This window comes from Lynx rufus, unplaced genomic scaffold (assembly GCF_022079265.1).
Source record: "Lynx rufus isolate CCGP_SWC_20201006 ecotype Redwood Valley unplaced genomic scaffold, mLynRuf1.p SCAF_10, whole genome shotgun sequence".
Lineage (NCBI taxonomy): Eukaryota > Metazoa > Chordata > Mammalia > Carnivora > Felidae > Lynx > Lynx rufus.
In genome coordinates, this window is record NW_025814824.1 from 79,981,212 (window position 1) to 80,005,783 (window position 24,572).

Below are 24,572 nucleotides of genomic sequence, written 5' to 3' on the forward strand. Positions count from 1 at the left end.
TAATGATTCATTTTTAATCCCTAGATCCCAACCTGCAGTTAGCTCAGAGAAGATTGCTAGGGAAATGCTTACTCAGCTTTTGGGCTTTCTGAGCCTCTCATCCCTTCAGGAACCCCCCATGGGGTAAAAGAAAGAGCTGGCTCAGGACAGGAACTCAGAGTTAGGCTTCCCTGTTCTTCCTAGGGGGTTGTACTGACGATTAATTCAGATGTGTTTCAGGAAAGCAGAATGAAACTATAGAACATCATGCAATTAGCATAGGGCATCACGAAAATGCTCCTTTGCAGAATACTCCTCTCCCAATCCTGTTTTAGGATCGCAGGGAGGGCTGCCCGGGGCTGCCACAGCCAGGGCGGTCATGGCATAAAAGCTACCAAAGGCGCTACCAAAGACAGAGCACAAAGTCCCTCTCCTGCCCTCTGGATGAGCCGACCAGTCAGTGGCGCGACAGGCGGGGTGTGGGGGTGGGGCGGGGGCTGGCAGCCTCCAGGGTGACTTTGGACTAGCTTCAGCTCATCTCTCTCATGATGGACACCTCAGGCCCTGCCCACTGACAGAGCACATACTGATGGCATCTGCCCAGCCAGAGCTGTGAATAAACACAGACACTCTGCGAAGGTTTGAGCAGCTGATGCTGGAGGTCAGGGGTCTTGGCTCCTTGCCAGGCTGTCAACTAAAAAACGTGAACTGCTGAAGAGTCGGAGCCTGGGTGAGCCTGTTTTTCACATCTGAGGCTCAGTGGCAAAGTCCCAGGGTTAGGAGAGCAAATGTTAGGGTTAGGAGAGAGGGCCTTAGAAGCATCTAGGTCGAATCCAAACATTCTCACTTTTTCCAGAAAGAAACACCAAGGCTCCGAGAAGAAAAGGACCCAGTCGAGCTCACACAGTAGTAACCTGACAGCAGAACCGGGTCTGAGACTCCTGTTTCTTCTAGATGCTGCATTCCTGATTCAGATGATCAGCCTTTGGTGCAGAGCAAGCAGCAGGCGGGATGGACGTGAGCAGTGAGCAGTGTGCTGGTGCTGTGGGTCGCCGACCTTTAACCCCGGCACACCATCAGCGTCTTAACTCAGCCTGTCACCTTCTCCCTCCTGAAGACCCGCGGCTTAGAAATAACAGCTCTCAGGGGCGCCTGGGTGGCTCAGTCGGTTGAGCATCCGGCTTCGGCTCAGGTCATGATTTCACGGTTGGTGAGTTCAAGCCCCGCGGCGGGCTCCGTGCTGACAGCTTGGAGCCTGCTTCGGATTCTGTGCCTCCCTCTCTCTCTCTGCCCCTTCCCCACTCGCGCTCTTTTTCTCTCTCTTAAAAATAACGAAAAACATCAAAAAAATTTTTTTACAAAGAAACTGAATGGGACTGAATGAGGGAAAGCAAGGGAAGCTCTGTTGGAGATTCTTGCACAGATCCCCTCACGGGTGCGCACACGGTTCTCTGCCCCGAGCAGAGAGCACAACAGCCTTCTCGGAGCTTATTTTCTGGGTAGGGGGTCAGCGATCGGCGCATCAGGTGATTTTAGGAAATGGCATTGCTAAGGAGAAAACACGCTGATAGTGGGATAGAAAGTGACCCAGGGGCAGCCTGACCTCTTGGAAAAGGTGCCCATCGAGCTGAGGCCCGAATGAGGACGAGAAGGCAAGCGTGGGAAGATCCAAGGAGGGAGAATGGCCCATGCAAAGCCGTCTCTGGGACAGGAACAAGCTTGCCGTTTGAGGAAGAGAAAAGCCAGCAGGGTTAGAGCATAGTCAGTGAGGGGAAGAGGGAAGGAGATAAGATCTGAGAGGAGGCTGTGTGGTCTGCACTTGAAGCTACTGCACTGTGTTTGGCTGAAGAATAGGTCACGGCATGATTCCACTTCCCAAGGAGCAGAGCCACAACAAAGCAGAAATCATAGCACCGTTGTGATGGTAACTGCGAGGGCCAGGTGTTCACAGGCACGTGGCTGGGATGGGGTCACTGGGGCAGCTCCCTGGAACCTGCTACTGAGTTCTCACATTCAACAGGAGACATTCATCCGGGGTCCCTGCCTACGCCAGACAACCTCAGGAAGGCTTGTCCGCCGCTCCCCCAGGGACCTTGCACTCCCGGGGGAGCTGCACAGGTAAGAGGCAACTAAAGAAACCTGTGTTAACTTTTTTTTCAATGTTTTATTTACTTATTTTTGAGAGAGAGAGCGAGCGAGCAGGTGCAAGCAGGGGAGGGGCAGAAAGAGAGGGAGACAGAGAATCCCAGGCAGGCTCCAGGCTCTGAGCTGTCAGTACAGAGCCCTATGCCGGGCTCAAACCCACAAACCGAGAGATCATGACCTGAGCCGAGGTCAGACATTTAACCCACTGAGCCACCCAGGCATCCCAAGAACCCCGTTTTAAAAGTTTTTGTGAAAGGCGAGACTCTGAGCGCTCCTTCCCTGGCTTTCAGAGTCTTCTCGGGGATTCTTCTCCAGCCTGACCTGTTCTCAGAGTCAGCGATGACAGAAGAGTTCACTGCCAAGTGTAAATGGCACTGCACCTTCTCCCAGGAGTCCTGTGTTTCATCGAAAGTCAAAGTCCTGGGGCGCCTGGGTGGCTCAGTCGGTTGAGCGTCCGACTTCGGCTCAGGTCGTGATCTCACAGTCTGTGAGTTCGAGCCCCGCGTCGGGCTCTGTGCTGACAGCTCAGAGCCTGGAGCCTGCTTCCGATTCTGTGTCTCCCTCTCTCTCTGCCCCTCCCCTGCTCATGCTCTGTCTCTCTCTGTCGCAAAAATAAATAAAAACATTTAAAAAAACATTAAAAAAAAAAGAAAGTCAAAGTCCTGAGTCAGAGGGATATATGAAAACTTGTGTCATTTCAGTAATCTGCCATCCAGGTGGGTGTGGGAGGGAGCGTGTACGGCAGGGCCCTGTCTGCAGCCGGCTCTTCTAGCGCCAGGGTCCCGCCAGTGCTCACCGTCACCAGGCTCCGTTGCCTTGTTTATGTAAAACATGTGTTCCATCCACCACGGGCATTTGACCCTTGGGAATTCACAGGAGATTTGCAGAGCCCCTGGCTCTTCACTACCGGCCAGGGTACATTTCCTGTGGAGGTAGTTGAGGAAGCGTGGGGATGGCCCCGAATCAGCAGACAGTCAGAGGAGTCGCACAGCAGTTGAGGATATTCTCATGGAAAAGCCCAGCACCTTCCAGAAAATTCTGCATGGCTCAGCAAATTGTCTTGTCATCTTGTTGGCACTGCTTCTGTATTTCTTTCCCGTTTCAGACCAGGAGAGAACACATGGGCAATCTCTAGGGTTTGGTGTTATCTTCTCTCAGGAATGATCTAACCTTCAGTAAACAAGGCCAAGGAAACCTATTCCCGCCCTTTGGTCCCTCAGTCTGCTTCTAGGAATTTGTCCTAAGGAAATACTTCCCAAAGATTGTTTTTAAAAGCTTGTCTTAATAAAGGTTGATAGTATTATATATAATAGCGGAAGGTTGGAACTACCCCAGCTCCAAATGGCAGCCAGAAGGGCAAACTCTGGCCCAACCAGTTGAAGGAATATTATGACAAGTTTACCAGTGACAAATATAAATCTCACCAAGACATGGAAATCTGTCCACTGAAGATGTTAGAAATCAAAACTGCACAGGCCTATCCATTCCTTCCCTGGAGGCCTGTACCTGAAAACAGGAAGCGCTCGAGGAAACCTTAAACACAATTTAAATAAAGCACATCTTGGGGCGCCTGGGTGGCGCAGTCGGTTAAACGTCCGACTTCAGCCCGGTCACGATCTCGCGGTCCGTGAGTTCGAGCCCCGCGTCAGGCTCTGGGCTGATGGCTCAGAGCCTGGAGCCTGTTTCCGATTCTGTGTCTCCCTCTCTCTCTGCCCCTCCCCCGTTCATGCTCAGTCTCTCTCTGTCCCAAAAAATAAACGTTAAAAAAAATAAATAAATAAAAATAAATAAAGCACATCTTTTCTGTGGGCATTTGTGTGCTTGGATATGCAAATAAAATCATCCTTGTGAAAATGGATTGCTAACTTTGAAATATTATTATTCATATTCTTCAAAACACAGCCCATGATTCTAATAGCTGCTAATTGCTCAATCCCGAGGTAGGTGGTTGGGACAGAAAAAAGATGGCTGCCTGGGAATCACAGGAATGGGGATCGAGTCTCGACTGGGCCTCTCCCTTCTCAGGTTACTCCAGGAGGTGGGATCCAGGAAGAACCACACATGCTCAGCCCAATGGACGGGAACATCACTTTCTCCGTCACCTCTTGTCCTAGACCAGGGGAAACCACCCATCTGGCTCCAGTGGCCTGTCCTTCTAGAAAACTGCTCTGCTCCCCTAACTAATAACATTAACTAGATCAGACAGGATTCTTAGCTGCAAACAACAAAAGTCTATTATGGATTTTTCCGTAATAACAATTCTTTTTATTGTTATTACCATCATTAGCATCCCCGCCTTGGTGCGAAGGCACTGTATCAGGCTTGGCGGGAAGCGTTTCGTATGCATTAGCTCTTTTTATCCGTAACTTTAAAAAGGAGGCAATTACTTCCTGGTAAAGACGAAGTCATTGAGGTTTAGAGAGGTTAAGAAACGTGCTCCAAGGCCACCGATTTAGTAAGCGGTGGAGATGGTTTTCAGAGCCAGACTAACTGCGAAGCTGGAGGTCCCAACCCCCAGGTCCTGCTGTCTCCACAATGAAGCCTCTTTGGGGCTTTAGCAAAGCTCCAGCAAGCTGGGGATGGGGCCTCTGTCCTCGATGGGCCCCTGCTGGCCTTAATATTTCAGCTCGATGTCCCGAGGGCTGCTAGAATTGTTAACATTCACACTAACAGAGCCATGAAGCTGGCTTTTCTAGAAGCTCATGTGGACTGGCAAGAAACAGAAATGGCTCTCACGGCTTCAGGAAACATCTGCAAGTCCTCAAGGAGGCAAGACCTGCCCCTTTATCGCCTTTCCAGGAGAGATAGCAAGGCCGTTCCACCGCAGGGATAGGACAGACAGACTGCGTTTACTTTCCAGGCTGGGTCCCTGCCACTGTCAGGATCAGCCACTAGGGAGCAGACCCCGTAATGGGTCACAGTCCTGAAATCGGAGTCACCACTTGCCTTCTAGGCCTCCCAGGGCAATGGCGAAAACAGGAACAAACAGCATTTGCAATTCAAGGTGACCAGGGTAGGGAAGAGGATGTGGGGTTAGGGGAAGGTATGAACTTTGGAGCTGGAAAGATCTGTTTCTTCACATCCTGGTTGTGTGATTCTGGGCAAATTTCCTAACCTTGCTGGGTTGTTTCTTCATCTGAAAGAGAGGTAAATAAGTATAGTCCTATTGCATAACTCCCATAAGAATTAAAGGGAACACCCATGTCGATAGTTAAAACTGCCCAGCACATAGTGGGGCTCTCTAAATGAGAACTACTATGAACATTACTGGTATTATTATAAAGATGCTAGTAAGGGCATCTATAAATGTCGTTGATAAGAAGAAAACAGAAGGGACATACGAGCTGGGTTTTGACAGGTAAGTAGGAGTTTGTTGAGTGGCTAATGGACGGGACGGGTTTTCTAGTTAGAAACAACAGCACGGGCAGCTTTGTGAAGGAGCATGGAATGTTTCGGCAGCATGAGCGGACCAGTTGGGAACTCCTGAAACATTCCCATCAAGCAATAGTGGACCAGCCTGGGGCAAGATAAGCCTCTGCAATCCCCTTCCCACAGCCCTCAAATAAAGGAGAATAAATGACCTCTCTGGGTAAATACAGAAACCAACATTCTTGTAAGCTATGTTCTCTGAAGCGAAGCAGCCTCCACACCCCTGGCTGGCCAGTCCACAGGGAACAAATAAACCGGCTCCCAGCACCCAAGCCTCTGATTCACCTCCTCTGGAGTTATATAGACTTGGGTTTGGTTCCTGCTGGAGCCATATCCCTTGCTGCATAACCTTGTAAAGCCTTTTGTCTCTCTTGCTGCTCAGGTCTGTTATCTGGAATAATGGGAATAATTATGTATCACATAGAGGTTATTGTACACTGTCTCAGCTCCTAGCACACAATGGGTGTGCTCTATGGCCCAGAGAAAGAGGCTATTCTCATGCCTGAGCTCATGGCAGAGAGGGCAGGACTGACACTTCCTGGGGAAGCCTCACAATCTCAGACACCAAAGATAGAAAACCAGACTTCCACTGGGTCACCTGGGTGGCTTAGTCGGTTAAGCGTCCCACTTCGGCTCAGGTCACGATCTCACGGTTGTGGGTTCAAGCCCCACATCGGGATCTGTGCTGACAGTGCAGAGCCTGGAGCCTGCTTCAGATTCTGTGTCTCCCTCTCTCTCTCTGTCCCTCTCCTGCTCACACTCTGTCTCTGTCTCTCTGTCTCTCTCAAAAATGAATAAACACACACACACACACAAAGAAAACAAATGCTATGCTTTAGATGCTGCTCTGCACTTTGCTGTTTTCAATGAATAATAGATCACATCAATACAGATCTTCCTCATTCTTTTTTCTATTGAGGTATAACTCACATACCATAAAGTTCACTCTTTTATTTTGTTTAATGTTTATTTATTTTTGAGAGAGACAGGGTGGCAGAGCATGAGCGGGGGAAGGGCAGAAAGAGAGGGAGACAAAGAATCCGAAGCAGGCTCCAGGCTCTGAGCTGTCAGCACAGAGCCCGACGCGGGGCTCAGACTCCTGAGCCGTGAAATCATGACCTGAGCCAAAAGTCAGATGCTTAACTGATTGAGCCACCCAGGCACCCCAAGTTCATTCTTTTAAAGTGCACAATTCAGTGGGTTTTGTATATTCACAAGGTTGTGTACCCATCACTGCTATCTATTCCAGAATAATTTCATCATCCCCCAAAGAAACCTCATACCTGTTAGCAATCATTTCCCATTCCCTCCCCAACCCCTGGTAACTACTTATCTTTTGTTCTGTCTCCATGGATTTACCTATTCTAGACATTTCCTATAAACGGAATCATATTCTACGAGGCCCCCTGCGTCTGACTTCTTTCACTCGGCATAATGTTTCCAAGGTTCATCCATGTGATAGCGTGCCTCAGAACTTCATTGCTTTTATGGCCGAATCGTATCCCATTGTAGCATAGTCTTCCACATTTTGCTTATTCGCTCGTCGAAGGACATTTTAGATGGTTTCTACTTTTTGGCGATAGTGAAGAATCCTTGTTCTTTGTAATGGTTGCACAGCCTCTTACTGAACAGTTGGCTCACAGTTTAAGCACTTCCTCCTGAAGGTGAGTTCTGATCTTTCCCATTTTTGGCCGATGCAAAATGCTAATGCAGAAAATGTTGCCACAACCTCGTTCTAGTCTTCCATAAGAGGCGGTCAAAATTACCTCGCTTCCTGAGGAAATTATCCAACCAAAGCAAAAAGTTATGTTGACAAAGATGTTAATTGCGGCAATTTTCACAGTAGCATAAAATTGGAACTACTTAAAGAGCCCACATAGAGGAGATGTTTAGATAAATTCTGTTATTCAACAAAATAATGTATAGTCAGTAAAAATGATAATTATGAAGGCAATGTAGCAACAAGTGAGTTGCTAATGATGATCTGCAATGAAAACCAACAACAAAATACAAAATGACATCACCTGCATATGCTGGTTCCCACAATTAGATGTACAGAATCCTAGGGGCGCCTGGGTGGCTCAGTCGGTTAAGCGTCCAACCAACTCTTGGTTTCAGCCCAGGTCATGATCTCACGGTTAGTGGGTTCAAGCCCTGCATCGGGCTCCGTGCTGACAGCACGGAGCCTACTTGGGTTCTCTTTCTCCCTCTTTCTCTACCCCGCCCCCCCCCACTCTCTCTCCCTCTCTCAAAATAAATAAACTCAAACAAAATTAGATGTACAGAAAACTAACACATCACAACAGAACTGTCCTTGGCAACAACTTCCTCATGTCCCAAATGGGGAAACTGAAACTCAGAGAGGGTGTGTGATTTGACCAAAGTAGGACTGGTCAGATCTGGGATTTGAACCAAGCTCTCCTTCAAGGCTTGTATTCTTTTCATGGCGCCACAATCAAAAAAACGCTTCTGAAAACAACTTGACCCCTGGCAGCTTAGTCAGTATTGACGTGTACACAAAGCAAACCGTGTCTGGAAGTCCTTAAATGACATAAAATAACTACACACACGCATACACATGCATGTGCACACACACACACACACACACACACACACCCCTGGGACAACCAGTGAACACATTCGCACTGGTAGAGATAGGATATGAGAACTTCATTCATTCATTGAAAAGCTATTTGTTGATTTCACTCAGATGTGGAATGTAAGAAACAAAACAGATGAACATATGGGAAGGGGAAAAAAACAGAGAGAGGGAGGGAAACAAACCATAAGAGACTCTTAAATACAGAGAACAAACTGAGGGTTGCTGGATAGGAGCTGAGTGGGGGGATGGGCTAAATGGGTGATGGGCATTAGGGAGGACACTTGTTGGGATGAGCAGTGGGTGTTATATGTAAGTAGAATCACTAAGTTCTACTCCTGAAACCAATATGACACTGCATGTTGACTAACTAGAATTTGAATAAAAATTTTGAAAAAGAAAAAAAATTATGAAAAGGAAAAACTACTTGTTAAACACCTGCTGTAAGATATTTGTGATGCCCTGGAATCTGGCAATCAATAGTGATTAAAAAAGATATGATTCTTGCTCTTCTGGTCTTATGGTATTTAAATTTGGCTAATGGTTGCTGAACGTCTATTATACACTGTATGTCCGTGGTATTAACCCTGCTCATTGAGTCAGGGCATGTTATGCACCATAACGAGGCACTATTTCTAAATTTTTTTTTTAAATATTTATGTATTTATTTTTGAGAGACAGAGAGAGACAGCGCGAGCAGGGGAGGGGCAGAGAGAGAGGGAGACACAGAATCCAAAGCAGGCTCCAGGCTCCGAGCTGTCAGCACAGAGCCCGACGCGGGGCTCAAACCCACAAACGGTGAGATCATGACCTGAGCCGAAGTCGGACGCTTAACCGACTGAGCCACCCAGGCGCCCCAATGAGGCACTGTTTCTAATCTCATAACAAGCCTCTAAGATGGCTGTCAACCCCATTTTACAGATGAGAAAACTGAGAATCTGAGAGTGAGTGGATCTCCTGGGATGACCGAGAGAGGAGCAGCACTGTTTTCACGTCTCCTTGCTCTTAAACCTAGGGCCCTGTTCCCTCCAGGGCAGCATCACCCCCAACACCCACTCATCACAAAGCCCTCATAAAAGCCTAGGACTCAGTGAATTTGGGCCTATCCAGACTTACCGAACTTACCAGGATGGGGTCCAAGAAGCTTCTGCTTTTTTGTTTTTGTTTTGAATCAGTTGTCAGACTGTCCGATTTATTTTGAAAATGGATGTCAGAATCTTCTGGTTGTTGTTGTTGTTGTTGTTGTTTTGATGGTGGGGGGCATGAGCTGGGGAGGGGCAGAGGAAAAGAGACAGAGAATCCTAAGCAGGTTTCACGCTCAGCACGGAGCCCAACGTGGGACTTGACCCCAACGATCCTGGGATCAGGAGCTGAGCCAAAATCGAGAGTCCGACACTTAACCAACTGGGCCACGCTGGGGTCCCAGAATCTTCTGTTCTTAATAAGATCTCTATACGCTTCATACCTATGCTAAAGTTTAGAAACCCCTGTCCTAACCTGTAAACTGGAATCTTACAGTTCAATCTTCCAAGAAAGGAATTACCCTGGCCTCAATCCTCAAATTCCACTCGGGGGCAATATCGGCCAATGTGTCCCAAGAAGCAGTCCATTTTTGAAGGGAATGGAAGCAGCCATGACATTCTTTCATTCACTGGACCAACAGTGAGGGCTTCCCAGGTGCCAGGCACTAAGCTGGCCAACGGTGGACAGTTCCGATTATTCTTCCTCTGTTTACAAACTTTGGAACAATGTGGCAGAAAGAAAGGCAGGATCATACTGTTTTGCAGGCTTTCGCATCAAGGGGTGGAGTCTCTTTCTTCACACCTTGAATTCCAGGCGGGCCTCATGACTTGCTTCAACCAGAAGAACATGGTGGAAGTGACTTGTGGGGTTCCAGATCCTAGATCTCAAGGCCGCGCCGCTTCTACCTGTGCCCTTTGGAAAGCTTCTGCATCGGGAACAGCAGCCCTGGGTGAGAAACCATGTAGAGAGGCCCAGCTGCCCCAGCTAAGGCCTAGATGTGTGGGTGAGGCATCCCCACACCGGCCACCAGGGGAGCCCAGAAGGCCCAGTCCACCCACCGGATGGTAAGAAATAACAAATCGCCATTGTTTTAGGCCACTAAGTTTCAAAGCAGAAAATCACATAGCGACAGATAGAAATAGCAATTTCTTTAGCAATTATTTACGAGGGCCTCCTCTGCACCAAATTTTATCTTATCCTAGGTGTTGGGGATCTGCACCTTGTTGAACAAGACGGGAGAAGCCCCAGCCTCATCTGGGAGAAGATAGGCAATAAGTAAGTAAGCGGGCAGACATTGTTCGACAAAACACTGTCTAAACGCTCTTTACTCTTCTGGCCATGGAATCAGCAAACTATTTCCCACTTTTCTGTAGTTCTTACTGTTTTTTTCCGTGTTCTCTTACCATGTTCAGAATCGGATTTTCAGACCTAGACCACGTCTTCAAAGAATATTAAAGGTTTTAAAGCAGACAAAATCAGTTATGGGGTGCGTATTAAGATGGCAAACTGGGGCGCCTGGGTGGCGCAGTCGGTTAAGCGTCCGACTTTGGCCAGGTCACGATCTCGCGGTCCGTGAGTTCGAGCCCCGCGTCGGGCTCTGGGCTGATGGCTCAGAGCCTAGAGCCTGTTTCCGATTCTGTGTCTCCCTCTCTCTCTGCCCCTCCCCTGTTCATGCTCTGTCTCTCTCTGTCCCCCCCCCCCCAAAAAAAAAAAAAAAAAAGATGGCAAACTAACGCTGGGTTTTCTCCCTTGAGCAAGGGCGGAGGACAGGGTTGAGGAGCTTGCAAAACAATATATAAGAAGAGGCGCCTGGGGAGTCAGAAGTCTGCCTGGAACTGGTGTTTGCACCTGGGACCCGGGGGGGCAGCCAGCAGCCCTGGGGAAAGGCCGATGGAGGGCACAGAAAGAGGACAGGCCGGAAGAAAGGCCTTTAAGGCTGGCCACTGCCTTGTCCTGGGACATCCACTGCCCGCCTTTTCCCATGAGCGACCAGCAGCACAGGCAGGCCACACGGGTCAGCCTGTGAGGAAAGCAAAATGCCCCAATGAGAAGAAAAATAAAATGGAGCTAGAGATTACACCCCAGAGAGACCGCCTCCTTCCACTGCTGCTGCTGCTGCTTCCCGTGAAGTGAAAGACAAATCCCCGACCAGGGGATTCATCCCACCTAGAACGGTGGGATTAAACCAGAGAGATCAAGAGTGATGCTGGAGGGTCCTGAGGTTCTGCGACCTGGGGCTTGACGCCTCCTCATACCTTAACCCCAGCGGGAGGGGCAGACACTAGAGCCTGGTCCTCTGCCCTTCCCCCAAAACATCCCAGAGCAGGGATATGTCAAGGGAACGTGCCCTCGCAGACCAAACTAATTAGCCGCCTGTGAAGCACAACCACAGTGAAAGGGGAACAAATGTCTCCCAGGACAAACACCCACCGTCTGAAGCCAGATGACTGGAATAGACTGGCTAAGAATATGCACGGTAAACACATTTAGGAGAATAAGGCGTTTAAAAATATAAAGCAAGAACAGGAAATCCGATCTCACAACTTTCGTGATGTATGACGAACATACAATTCACCGCACGCATTTGAAATAATCAACTGGATGAGGTTTTTAAAATTTTTTTTAGTTTATTTATTTTTATTATTATTATTTATTATTATTATTCTTTTTTTTTTTTTTTGAGAGAGAGAGAGAGAGAGAGAGAGAGAGACAGCAGGGGAGGGGCAGAGAGAGAGAGAGAAAATCCCAAGCAGGCTTTGCACTGTCCATGCAGATCCCAGTGCAGGGCTTGAACCCACGGACCATGAGCTCATGGCCTGAGTCAAAACCAAGAGTCGGACGCTCAACGGACGGAGCCACCCAGGCTCCCCTGGGTGAATTTTGACCTAAGTATCCATCTGTGAAACCACCGCCATAATCAAGATCATGAAGATCTCCTCCCCACCTCGAAGGTTCCTCCTGCCCCTGGCAACCCACCCTTAACTCTTATCTCCATCCCCCGACAACCAGGGATCTGCTTTCTGCCACCAGAGGTCAGTTTTATACAGAAAATTTTGTGTAAATAGAATTACATAGTTTTCATTCTCTTGTATACAGCTGACTTCAGCTAGGCGTGATGGTTGTGAAGTGCATCTATGTCATTGTATGTGCTGAGAGTGTTTCCTTTTTATTGCTGAGTAGCATTCAGATACTCCTAAAACTTTTGCACACTCAGAGCCCAGTTCACCTCAATCACTTTTCAAGTCAACATTGTCAGTGTCCGTGATTTGTCACATAATATCTTTCGTCTATGTTTTCAAAAGCACTGATTATGCAACCATTTATTTAAAAAAAAAATGTATAAAAGAATTGAATGCCTGGAGCGCCTGGGTGGCTCAGTCGGTTGAGCGTCCGACTTCAGCTCAGGTCATGATCTCATGGTTTGTGAGTTCGAGCCCCGCGTCGGGCTCTGTGCTGATGGCTCAGAGCCTGGAGCCTACGTCGGATTCTGGGTCTCCCTCTCGCTCTGCCCCTCCCCCACTCGCGCTCTTTTTCTCTCTCTCTCTCTCAAAAATAAATGAACGTTAAAAAGAATAGTTTAAAAGAGATGCTTCCCCTCACCAACCAAATAATATATAGAATACACATCTATATTCTCAGGTACTGAGTATACTTTCAATATGTGGTTTCAACCTGTTTAAACGGGATGTTTTCTTGAATTACAGTTGTGAGTGTTGGCCTTGCTTTGGTTTTCTTCATCAGGGACTCCTGTTACCTGTGTGCCTGTTCTCCTTTGCGTGCCTTGGATACGTGTCACTTTCTCTTGTCTTGTTTCTCCCATTCTTCATTTTCTTTTTACTTGCACGTCTTTTTCTTCTTCGCCATCCGTTTCTCTTAAGGTATTATCTCCTGGGTTTAGTCCCTTACGCCACTTGGGGCTCAGCCTTCATTTCTTAAAAAAAATTTCGAATTCCTTTGTGAATTCTTCATTCCAGTTTTGAGTTCTTCTAATTCCAATGTGTGCAGTTCTCTCCAGTCCTGTTTCAGGTGCTTAGTATATTGTCATTTTTGAATATGTTATGGTTTGGGTCTCTTTTTAGCCACGTCTCCCTGGTGTGCTTCCATTGTCTATAGGGGTGTTATTCTGTTTCCCTTTGGTCCCTTTGCTGTTCATAATTGTGTGTGGAATTTGGCCCTGGTACTTTTCTATTGTTGGTGTCATTGTGAACTGATCCTCCCTGACTTTTTGGATTAAGGCTATGTTCAGGAAAGATTTTCACCACAGAGCTCCCTCTTCTGCTGTTTGTATGTGTTTAAAAATAAAGTAGCTTGCTTTCTGGGATCTCCTGCCTCGGTCCTTATCCTTTCTTGGGTCTGGGCCATCTCTTTCTTTCCTTGTCTTCAAATTCTGGTAGCGTCTCACATGTTCCTACATTGCCCACAAAGCCTCTCAAGAGTAATACAATCTCTCTCATCTCTGTCTTGCTCAATTCTGATTTCAGTCCTGGGTGTTTTCCCCAGTGTGGGAATCTTGTCCTAGAAGAAGGCAGGCAGTCTCATGAGCTTATCAGGGCTGCCCTGCTCCGGCCCTTTCAGGTGCTCTTCCAGTAGGTCCTCACATGAACCCACTGTCGGGAGAGGACAAAACTTCTCCCACCTTCAGCCGACATTTTTAGATTGGCTCCCCCTCCTCTGTGACCACCTGTGCCTGTCTTGGGTTCTCCCGGTCTCCCATCCACCACGTACAACCCCTGCGCCTTCCTTTTCCTCCTATACAAATGCTGCTCCTGTGGCAGTTTTTGGTTGGCCTCACCTGCTTGTGTTTGGGGGCTCCTGGGGTTACCTTGTGACCTGCTTTTTTTTAAGTATTGTCTGGGTTTTCGGTTTTGCCATTTGGGTGTCGTTTTTATGTGGAGACTTGGAGATTGAAAAACTATGGCTCTACCACCAACAGCCTGCTTTTTGTGTTGAATTTCAGTTGCTTAACGATCTGGTCTCCAAATTCTAGCACCGTCTGATGTGCTCCTGTGTTGACTACAGAGGCCCTCAGGAGTAATGCAATCCAGCCCACCACACATGTCCTAGAGCCCGCTAACAAAGGCCGGTAACTTACAGGGCATCTGGATCTAGAGTCCTTAGCTTGGGAATTTTTGTTGTTGCTGTTTATTTATTTCTGAGAGGAAGAGAGGGTGAGCAGGGGAGGTGCAGAGAGACAGGGGGACAGAGGATCTGAAGCAGGCTCTGCGCTGACAGCAGAGAGCCCGATGTGAGGCTCGAACTCATGAACCGTGAGATCATGACCTGAGCCACAGTCAGACGCTCAACCAACTGAGCCACCCAGGCGTCCCTTAGCTTGGGAACTTTATGGAGAGCTACTTCCTCTGGGAAATCTTGGTTATCACCCCTAAGTAGAGCCTTTCTCCCTTCGGTGTGCTTCCTTCATTACACCCCTTGGGTTTTTTTTTTTTTTAATTTTTTTTTTTTTTACGTTTATTTATTTTTGAGACAGAGAGAGACAGAGCATGAACGGGGGAGGGGCAGAGAGAGAGGGAGACACAGAATCGGAAGCCGGCTCCAGGCTCCGAGCCATCAGCCCAGAGCCCGACGCGGGGCTCGAACTCACGGACCGCGAGATCGTGACCTGAGCTGAAGTCGGACGCTCAACCGACTGAGCCACCCAGGCGCCCCTACACCCCCTTGGGTTTTACGTGCATACGACCCCAGAGCTCCAGGACGAGGGGCCACGCACATTTCCTCTGTTTCCCCAGGCCCTCGCACAATGCCTGGTATGAGGACTTCATACATATTTCCTGCGAGAAGGAATTTGGGCTAAACGATGCTTGCAGCTGTGTTACATAACTGAAAAAAATATTTTAATTATTCTTAAAAATAATTCATACTCATCACAGAAACTTAGAACATACCCCCCCCCAAAAAAAGCATATAGAAAATATTTACCTATAATCGCATCCCCAAGAGAGAACCACGATTGCCCTTTTGGTATATTTCATTTTGTTTTTATGTGTATTTAAACCATTTAGTTTGAATAATGTTGTATGCCATTTTAACCCTGTTTTTCCATGCACATTTTTGCATTTCCCCATGTGTTTTTCTTCCTAGCATTATTTAATAGCTGTGCATTATTCTAGTGTGTGATAAAAGCAATTTCAGTACAAATTTAAAGGTACTTCTAAAACAACAAAGACAAGTTTACACACACAGCCTGCTGATATCTTGAAATGACATGCCCTATAATGACTGGAAATAAGGAGAAGGCAATTCCAGTTTTAGAACACGTTCAGGGTGGCTGTGTAAGTGCAAAATAGTTCTTAATATAATTAATGTACTCCACTCATTGCCAGATGCTATTCCCACACGTTCCACTAGGTGGCAGAATAGGTTAGATAATAGTGGTTCTCAACCTTCATGGGCATCACCATCAATCTGCCTAGGCTCCAGCCTGAGTTTCTGAGTCTTTAGCCTTGGGGTGGGGCCCAATAATTTGCATTTCTAACCAGTCCCAGGTAATTCTGAAATGCTGGGAGAAAACACACTTTGAGAACTTTAAATTACAAGAAGTCGATGTAGATAAACCCAAAGCACATTCACCCACACATCCCCATGTTTAGTGTACTTTGTACCAGTTTTATGGGCACAGAGAAGAATAAGAGGAATAAAAGGAATAATAAGAATAAGAGGAATAAGATTCCCCGTTCTCCATGCAGTGCCTGGGCGGCTCAGCTGGTTAAGCGTCCGACTCTTGATTTCAGCTCAGGTCTTAATCTCATGGTTTGTGGGTTCGAGCCATGCATAGGGCTCTGCCCTGGCAGTGTGGAGCCTGCTTGATATTCTCTCTCCCCCACCTCCCTCTCTAATAAAGAAACTTTAAAAAAAGAGATTTCCTGTGATCCAGACATAATCTTATAGGGGAGTAGTGGCGGGGGGGGGGGGGGAGAAATGAGTAACACTCGGTTTATTACTCCTACCTCTCCATTTTTCCTTCCTGACATGCAGCCCTCGAGTGGTTTTGTTTTTCTGATCCTGTCTCAAATAAATTTCAAGCTTTGTGCCCTTAAAGCTTGAATGATCAGCTAGCTCAAGAGTTGCATTACTTGGCTAAATCTGCTGAACCACCAAACTCAGGAATGTCTGCTCTCCTAAAACTCTCAGATTAAAAATCTCTGAACCCACCGAGGCTTGAGATACAAAAGTACACCTGTCACCCCTCTCTGACTCTGCAGGAGTAAAAATAAAACACTAGGATGACTATGTTCTTGGTATCTGCACTTGGTTGCCTTCTGGATTAATTATTCATTTTAAATTTCGAGCATAGTTCATTTGGGGAGAAAAACTTGATTCATGATTGCCCGTATTTTCCTTTAAATACTACTGATCACCTGTGGTATATCTGCATTAGGAAAATATTAAATTGAAAATAGGGTTCCACTACATATCCAGTATTGTTGGTGAGCTCTCTTCCGCATTTCTAGGTCTTACTAGACCAGGCACATTTGCAACTACGTGGATGGAACTGGAGGGTATTATGCGAAGTAAAATTAGTCACTCAGAGAAATACAAATATCATATGACTTCACTCATATGAGGACTTTAAGAAACAAAACAGATGAGCATAAGGGAAGGGAAAAAAAATAATATAAAAACAGGGAGGGGGACAAAACAGAAGAGACTCACAAATGTGGAGAACAAAGTGAGGGTTGCTGGAGGAGTTGTGGGAGGGGGCATGGGCTAAATGGGTAAGGGGCACTAAGGAATCTACTCCTGAAATCATTCTTGCACTATATGCTAACTAATTTGGATGTAAATTTTAAAAAATAAAAAATAAAACAAGTTAAAATTAAAAAAAAAAAAAGGGGCGCCTGGGTGGCGCAGTCGGTTAAGCGTCCGACTTCAGCCAGGTCACGATCTCGCGGTCCGTGAGTTCGAGCCCCACGTCGGGCTCTGGGCTGATGGCTCAGAGCCTGGAGCCTGTTTCCAATGCTGTGTCTCCCTCTCTCTCTGCCCCTCCCCCGTTCATGCTCTGTCTCTCTCTGTCCCAAAAATAAATAAACGTTGAAAAAAAAAAAATTTATAAAAAAAAAAAAAAAAAAGAGGGGCGCCTGGGTGGCTCAGTCGATTAAGTGTCTGACTTCAGCTCAGGTCATGATCTCCCAGTTTATGGGTTCAAGCCCCACATCTGGCTCTGTGCTGACAGCTCAGAGCCTGGAGCCTGCTTCGGATTCTGTGTCCCCCCCTCTCTCTGCCCCTCTCCCATTCACACTCTCTCTCTCTCAAAAATAAACATTAAAAAATCAAAAAATGTATTTAAAAAAAAGAGAGAGTGACCAGGCATATTTGTGACATATCACATTAATTACTGGGATGTAAATAGTGACTGTTGATAGGTTTGCTTTCAACACATGCCTTGGGCTTAATTATTATCTCTAAATCAGTGATGCCTAGATTGCTGAAATTTTATTTGTGGCCTTAATTCATCTCAAACAATGTTTCTCAAGTACTTGAAAATGTTAGTAAAAGCAAACGGATAAAAGATGCAGACAGAATTCAAATGAAATACAAATAATCATACATTAAAAAATCTGCCATGGAAACCAATTTGACAATAAACTTCATATATTGAAAAAAATAAAATTAAATTAAAAATTAAAAAAATTAAAAAAAAATCTGTTTTCTGTCTTCACATAAAGACAAGAAATGTCCATTAAAGCAAGCTTGAGATGCCCTCTTTATATTTACTAAATTGGCAAACATATTTAAAATAGTCACTCAAAGCATCTGTGCCTTAAACTACCTGCCACAATAATGAACGACTTTATAAAATTCTGCAAGCTATGTAGGCTACATCAATATAAAAGAAAATTATGGCAATACATCTGTCATGTTTTCCACTTAACACAGGAATTACCAGTCTAAATACTGTTAAACTCTTGTCCAATAACAAGAGTTGAGTCATATGGGCAGTATGATTTTATTGTTTATTTTTTTAACTGAATACCTCCTCGGTAATTTATAATGGCTTTGTGGTAATGTGTTTCAAATAAAAAACACTGGAAAATGGATTCATCTCTAGGATAATATGCATGTTTCAAGTGGTATTGAGCACCACACTGATGGATATGTAATAACAAACGTATGTTCTTAATAAAAAAAATAATAACCACTCAAAACTGATGATGTTGTGGCGAAACATGTATTTAATCCAGCAAGGTGACACCATAAATCCTTTTAACCCACTTGGAAAGCCATGTGATAAATATGATGCAAAAGCCATGAAGTGTTCCTTCCCGGACACAGAGGGTTTCTGGGGAGCCAGGAACGACCTTTCTTGACTTTGACAGTCCTTAAACAGGTGTTCACTTTGTAACTATATACTATATGGAGGGTGTATGTGCCCTTCCATGTTTGTGACCAAAAAAATGTTAAGAAAGAATTCTCCTTTGCTTTTACCGACGAGTCTTATACTGGGAACTTGTCCTAAAAAAAATATGCACAAAGAAGTTCTCTGTAGCATTATCTGAAAAGCAAAACTGGAAGCTACCTAATTATTCATCAAAACAAGAATCGTTTTGCAAACTATGGTAATAAAAGTATTACCAAGGATTCTGGTAATTGAAAAGACTTCAAGCACATTTCTGACAGCACAATAAAAAATGATTTGCAATCATGTAAGTCCATACTTACGTGCATAAGGATTAGAAGAGAATATTACAAATTGTTATGATATAGGAGCTCTGGGCAATTTTCTCTATAAATTTGTATTATTGTTGGATTATCTTTACCACAAATTGAGAACATGTGGTTCAAGTGCAAAGGACAGGAACATCTCACTGGAAAGGACTGCCTGTGTCTAATCACGCAATGATCACCAAACATTCTGCCCAAATGGTTCTCAGAACAATGTAGATGTTCACAGGACACAGCAGAACAGGAAAGTCTAAGAGGAAGAGCTGTGTCATTGGTCTTTCATTTTGCTTCAATGTTCTTATCCTCTCAAAAGTTATTTTTCTACCAGTTAACATATCCCCTAGGATGATCCGTGGAACTTATTAAAATATCTTCCCGAGAACTTACTGAGCATCAGATAATAACGACCTTACACTGTTGCTGGGCAGATAAGGCATTCACCTGGATTTGGAAAAAGTTATGGATCAAGGGTGAAAGTCAATGGTTTGCCAGTTGCAAAAGGTACAATGTGATGAACTGCCAACAGATTGCACAACTAACTACCCTAGGCAAAAATGTTGAGTCAGCCTGAGTTGAGGGATGCTGGTTAACTGAGGCTTTAAAGATCTTGGAAGGTCAGTGGGATCCTAAAGGCTGCCCCTAGGGCTGGGAGAAAGGAACAATGGGGGCTTTTCCATGAGGCTGGGAGAAGACCCAAAGTGCAAAGCCAGGAAAAGAAATATAAAACTGAAGAGATGAGTTGAGACTCAATTATGGGTAGGTTAATACATCTAGACTAGACCCCTCTTCCCCCCACCCCCTACCCCCCACCCCTGTTGGTAATAGTGACTCACTGAGGTGGTTTGAACAGAGGAGCCATGTGCTTGAAGGAGCGGTTAGCGAGACTCCCCGGAAGCATTCCAGAGTGTGAACGGGCGGAAAGGCACACGCAAGTGATGAAGGGGGGAAGGGAACAGTCCAGGTTTGGATCCAAGAGACTTGAAGTAGGGAGAGAATGGGAAGGGAAACAAGGAAAGGTGGGGAAAATCTAGGGTCTGGGTCTGTGGAGGCTAAAACTCTGGGCCCCAACCCCCTCCTCACCGCTCACTACTCCTCCAAGCAATTAGCCACTTTTCAGGCCTCAATTTTCTCTGTATAACAGGACAGCCTGCCCTATGATGGTGCCGTTGGGGATCAAAGGTACAGGATGATGTTTGGTGAACAACAAGGGGCCTTACAAACTGAAATGAAGAAGAATGACCCAACTAGGAGATGGGCTGAATAGTGGAGGAAGGAAGAGAATCCCAAGCTCTGCAACCTGCATTCATGGTACTTCCCCCCATCTGTATCTACTCACGGAGGTCGCCAAAATTCTTTCCTGGCATTTGACTTTTCAACATATTGTTTCCCTCTTGGATCTCATTCAGAAATTGTTATATTATTGGGCTTACGTTCTAGAACGTGCAGAAACAGCAAAGGAACAGAGTCGCTTTAGATCACACGACAGCCAGTTCCATTTCTAAAAAACACATTCTAAAACGCGATCAACTCTCGCAAAGTCCCACCTGAATTAACTGGGGAAAGAAGGCAAGAAAATAGTCTTCAAACTACAGAATGTATTTTTAAGGAAACGCAGCTTTATTACTTTCAAGTACAAACAATAACTTGGACTTGACTAACCAAATGTTGCCTAATTGAGAGAACCTGCCTTAATGTATAGACATCAATGATTTATAGTTAGCACAATCACTCACAGTAGAATGCTTCCACACGATGCGTGAAAGTAACTTCTCATCTTATAAAGACATCTTGTCCCACATTCTCTCCACTATCTGCTCACGCAGTCCCTTTCTCCTCCCACCCCACAACACTTCAGATGCAAACTTCACCTCCTTCCCCCTAGATCACAATAGACATCAAATTAGTGAAACATGAGAAGATACATTTTGACCACGTTGCTACAGACATCGGATTGGTGAGACCAGCCTTTTTCAACCTGAGCGCTCTCGTCGAGAGTACGAAGTCTAAATTAGTCGAAATGCGTCTGTTCACAATGTGAGTAGAGGGACACAGGGTAATTGTGAGCTTTTGTCATCTGCGTTAATAGTTTTCCAGGTTGAAATATGCAAAAACATTTTTCTCTGAGCACATTCATGAAGCGCAGACGTAGCTGGGTTCTCTAGGCGGCGACGACAGCACGGGGTTACGACTCGTCGGGACCGTAATACTAACTGGAAGCGACCGAAGTCCCCTGTCGTAGGAAGACCGGAGACACCCTGAAACAACTCGACAGCCAACACCCGTTTGAACGGAGCACGATCATTCAGCCTGATAAGGGAGTGGTACAAAGACTACCCAGGACTCCACCGGAGGATTTATTCTGGGGAACACTTTCCTAGAGTAGGCACAAGGGACCCTCTGCTCCCACGCTGCCGAAGACGCCTAGTGGGCATTTCTGCCCAAGACGCTAACCTGCTCTTGCCATCACACTCTGTCTGGGGGCCGCGTAATCCTCTGGGGTGTCTTGCAAATATCGTGGCCAGCACCGGCCTAACCAGGTAGGAAGGCTGTGGCACGGGGACAGACCTCAAGAGCTTCCCTCCTGCCCTGACAAATCCCATGTCCCTAAAGGCAAAGGGGACCGTGTGGCCCACCCCAGACGGCGTCCTAGAGCAGTGATCTGATTCTGCGCGTTTCCCGACTGAGGAGGGCACCTGCAGGTCGCCCAGGCCTGCCAGACGCCAAGCGGAGGCCCCGAGACTGGTAGAGCGAGTGGCGGTGGAAGCTTCACCTCCAGGCCCCCAAGAAGCCAGGGTGCACCGTCCCCGCTTCGAGGAGCTGGCCGCGTTTGGCCAGAGCAGCGGCGGAAAACCCGGCTGCACCTCCATCCTTCGCCATTTCTGTTAGGTCGAAACGCCGAACCGAACAAGCCACTTCTCGTCTAAAATGATACCGTTTACAAAAATATTTCTTTTCTCCTGAAGGGGTTTTACAAATGCAGAGCAGTGACCACTCTCCCGAGCGCAAACACTGGAATGATTACATCACCCTCATCCACACTTCGCCGAGTGTCTGCAATGGCCACAAGGGTCTTTTTTAACTGTGAAAAATGAGGCGCGATCTAAAATTTAGTCACAGTATTTATTCCCTACCTTCCACTTATAAAAAGCTATCCAAACGTGTGCACCTTCCCGTGGAACTTTTCAAAGTCTAGCCCCACCCCTGAAAAGAAGGCTTCCTTCCTATTCCTCTGACAGGTCTGAAGGTCAGCCTGGTATCAGTTTTGCCGAATTTGACTTCTTACTTCAAACAACGGGGCTGGAGGAAATGACTTTGCTTTGGAATGTTAGAACTTCCCACTCCCTCAGCTCTCCTGGACCCCCAGCCCCACCCTTATGGAGCTGAGAGGTGAGGAGCCCCTCCCTCCCACCACACATCTTCACTCAAGAAATCCAACGCTCATCAAGAAAGGATGGAGTCTATGTGCTCAGGACTTGCGAATTTTTCAGAAATGAGCATGTTCACAAAAGAGGAAAAGGCAGCTGCCTCCCCTCCGAGCTAAGGGAGCGTAAGTCAGGGCGCAGGAAAGACACAACCTTGTAAGGCAATGAAAGGGGACTAAGAAACTACAGCTTTAGCTACCTCCTCCCCACCCTCTGATGCTCCAGTTTGCTTTATTCTTTCAAAGGACGCGTTAGCTCTTCATTTTCACAAAAGCCGGTCATTGTATGGCTAAATCCGGCATCTATAAAGCACTGAAATAACCCGCTCAGGTGGAACGAAGGCCTTTGGTGAGGAGGAATCTAAGTGAGGACTCCAACCACTCCCTCAAGTACTGCTGTCCCAACCAGCTGCGCCACGCTACCTGATGGGAACTTCGGTGTCCACTGAAAATTGAAATGGGACGTGCCGTAAAAGTGCCAGGTCGGTCATTTAAAAAAAAAAAAAAAAAATTCCCACAAATGACTATAATTCCTGCTGGATACATCTGGGAGTGAGGTGGGCGTAGGGATGGCCAACAGATCTGCAATCTCAGTTATTTGTTCAGGTTGGAGGAAGAGGAAAAAGTCATTTGCTCTCATTACCGCCCAAAGTCTCCTGAGGCTCCTGTGAAATCGGTTCCGGCCGCAATTCTGGTTCCGGTTCTTGGAAGACGGAGCGGAGCCCACGCACAGAACCCATGGCCTTTGGGGATGGAGAACACATTACTCTTTTACCTCATCCCCTTACAGTCTCAACAAGAATATTAACTAAACCTGTCCTTGAAGCCAAACACGAATTCTCTAGAATATTAACTTTACAAAGGCCTTCAGAGGTCACCGTCGGGCTCTGTGCTACTGCAGGATGTGGGAGGGCTGGGTCCCCACCAGGGCTGGCATCATTCTCAGCTCTGCCGGGAGCCTTTCTCCCACCTGTAAAACGGACAGGCTTTCATATTCGCGTCAGCAAGAACAAATAACATATTCCCAGGTGGAGGCTGCAAATGGGGTTCCAGTTCGTATGTTCACCTTCAAACTACTTTCCTGTTGGCCCGCGAATGAAACGCGCCCCCTCACTTTCCTGTAACACAATGGGAAACAGCTGAGTTGTCCTACAGCTCGCTCCCTCTACTTTGTCCCTAATGTTGTGACGATGAAGTCAAAACACTCCCGATGCGGATCACAGAATTACCTAACTTTACAGGAATGACAGGGTAGAGGATGCAAACTGGTAGCCCATAGACATGCTCGGTTTAGCTCATTGTATTTTACACTATCTACAATTAGTTGTCAACATTTCAAAAATCAGGAGGTTTCAAATGAAAATCTGGATTTCTACTCCCTCTTAAAAAAATCGTGAAGACCCACCACCACTGAGAGCTGAGTGACTGCCCCATCAAATACGCTTTCCGTGATTCAGCACAACCCTAACACCTTTCAGCCATTTATGTTATCTGCATGGCTGCCCTGGGCATCTGAGTTTGTAAACCCTAATCTAGGCCCAGGGATAAAAAGTTAACCAGCCTGAAGCCACGTGTCAAGTTAGAGGCAAAGGAGGAAGAACAAGGTAGGTTCAGGTACCTTTCCTTCGAAGACAGCCCACTGTCTTTTTAAAGAACCAAGATTCTCCTCAGCATTTCATCCAGTTGCTAACATCCAATCTGCTAACATCCAAATGCTAACATTCTAGGGAATCTGTTATATTTTCTACATTTCCCCTGGGTCCATCTGACTCCCTTATAGATAATAACTCTGTACCAATGATTTCATTTAACTATTATCTTCAACCCAAAAGAAACCATGAATCAGACAAAACTGAAATACCAACTTTTTCCCACACTTCAGTAGATGCAGGACCAAAACCTCAGAAATCCCTTAGCTTAACACCTGGCTATACAGACAGGGAAAATGGGGCCCAGGGAAGTGATATAGTGAGGTCGCAGGGTTCCTAGGTAACAGGGCCAGTCTTCGACCTTCCAGTTCAGTGCCCTTTCTACTGTACCAGTCACCTGTGTGCACTCACCCAGGCGGCAGGGGACCGATGGCCAGCTTGCTCCACATGGAAACGAAAACCATAGACCTCCCTTACATCTCAGACCTGGCCAACCCTGACTCTGCCAAGTACTAGGGTTTAGAATGTGTTGTAGACAATTTATAGAACTTGATACGCCCTGGAAGACAGACCTTCTTTAGAACTGGTATGTGGTGGAGAGTTTATGAATGTCACAGGACTCGGTGGTCTTTGTAACACTGGCTAT

General features: G+C 46.3%; 2 protein-coding genes across 9 annotated transcripts; one reads left to right on the forward strand and one right to left on the reverse strand.

Moving 5' to 3' along the window:
- The first annotated feature begins 1,752 nt into the window (after positions 1-1,752).
- LOC124503578 (uncharacterized) lies at positions 1,753-22,792 on the forward strand. 8 transcript variants are annotated; one of them, XM_047068727.1, is made up of 5 exons: positions 1,753-1,930; positions 2,000-2,097; positions 9,940-10,124; positions 10,378-10,450; positions 10,934-11,803. In XM_047068727.1, the coding sequence occupies exons 1-5, from the start codon at positions 1,901-1,903 to the stop codon at positions 11,199-11,201; spliced, it is 654 nt and encodes a 217-aa protein (XP_046924683.1). In that variant the 5' UTR covers positions 1,753-1,900; the 3' UTR covers positions 11,202-11,803. The 8 variants fall into 8 exon arrangements, 3 of the variants coding, with proteins under 3 accessions (XP_046924683.1, XP_046924693.1, XP_046924678.1); XR_006960217.1 differs by lacking the exons at positions 9,940-10,124; positions 10,934-11,803 and adding an exon at positions 19,998-22,792 and having other exon boundaries at positions 1,753-1,903; XR_006960220.1 differs by lacking the exon at positions 9,940-10,124 and having other exon boundaries at positions 1,753-1,903.
- On the reverse strand, positions 20,451-24,547 carry LOC124503571 (uncharacterized). Its single transcript, XM_047068709.1, has 2 exons — positions 21,243-24,547; positions 20,451-21,143 (listed from the first exon to the last, which is right to left on the reverse strand). Exons 1-2 carry the CDS (start codon positions 21,721-21,723, stop codon positions 20,884-20,886), a joined length of 741 nt encoding a protein of 246 aa, XP_046924665.1. The 5' UTR covers positions 21,724-24,547; the 3' UTR covers positions 20,451-20,883.
- Positions 24,548-24,572: the final 25 nt, after the last annotated feature.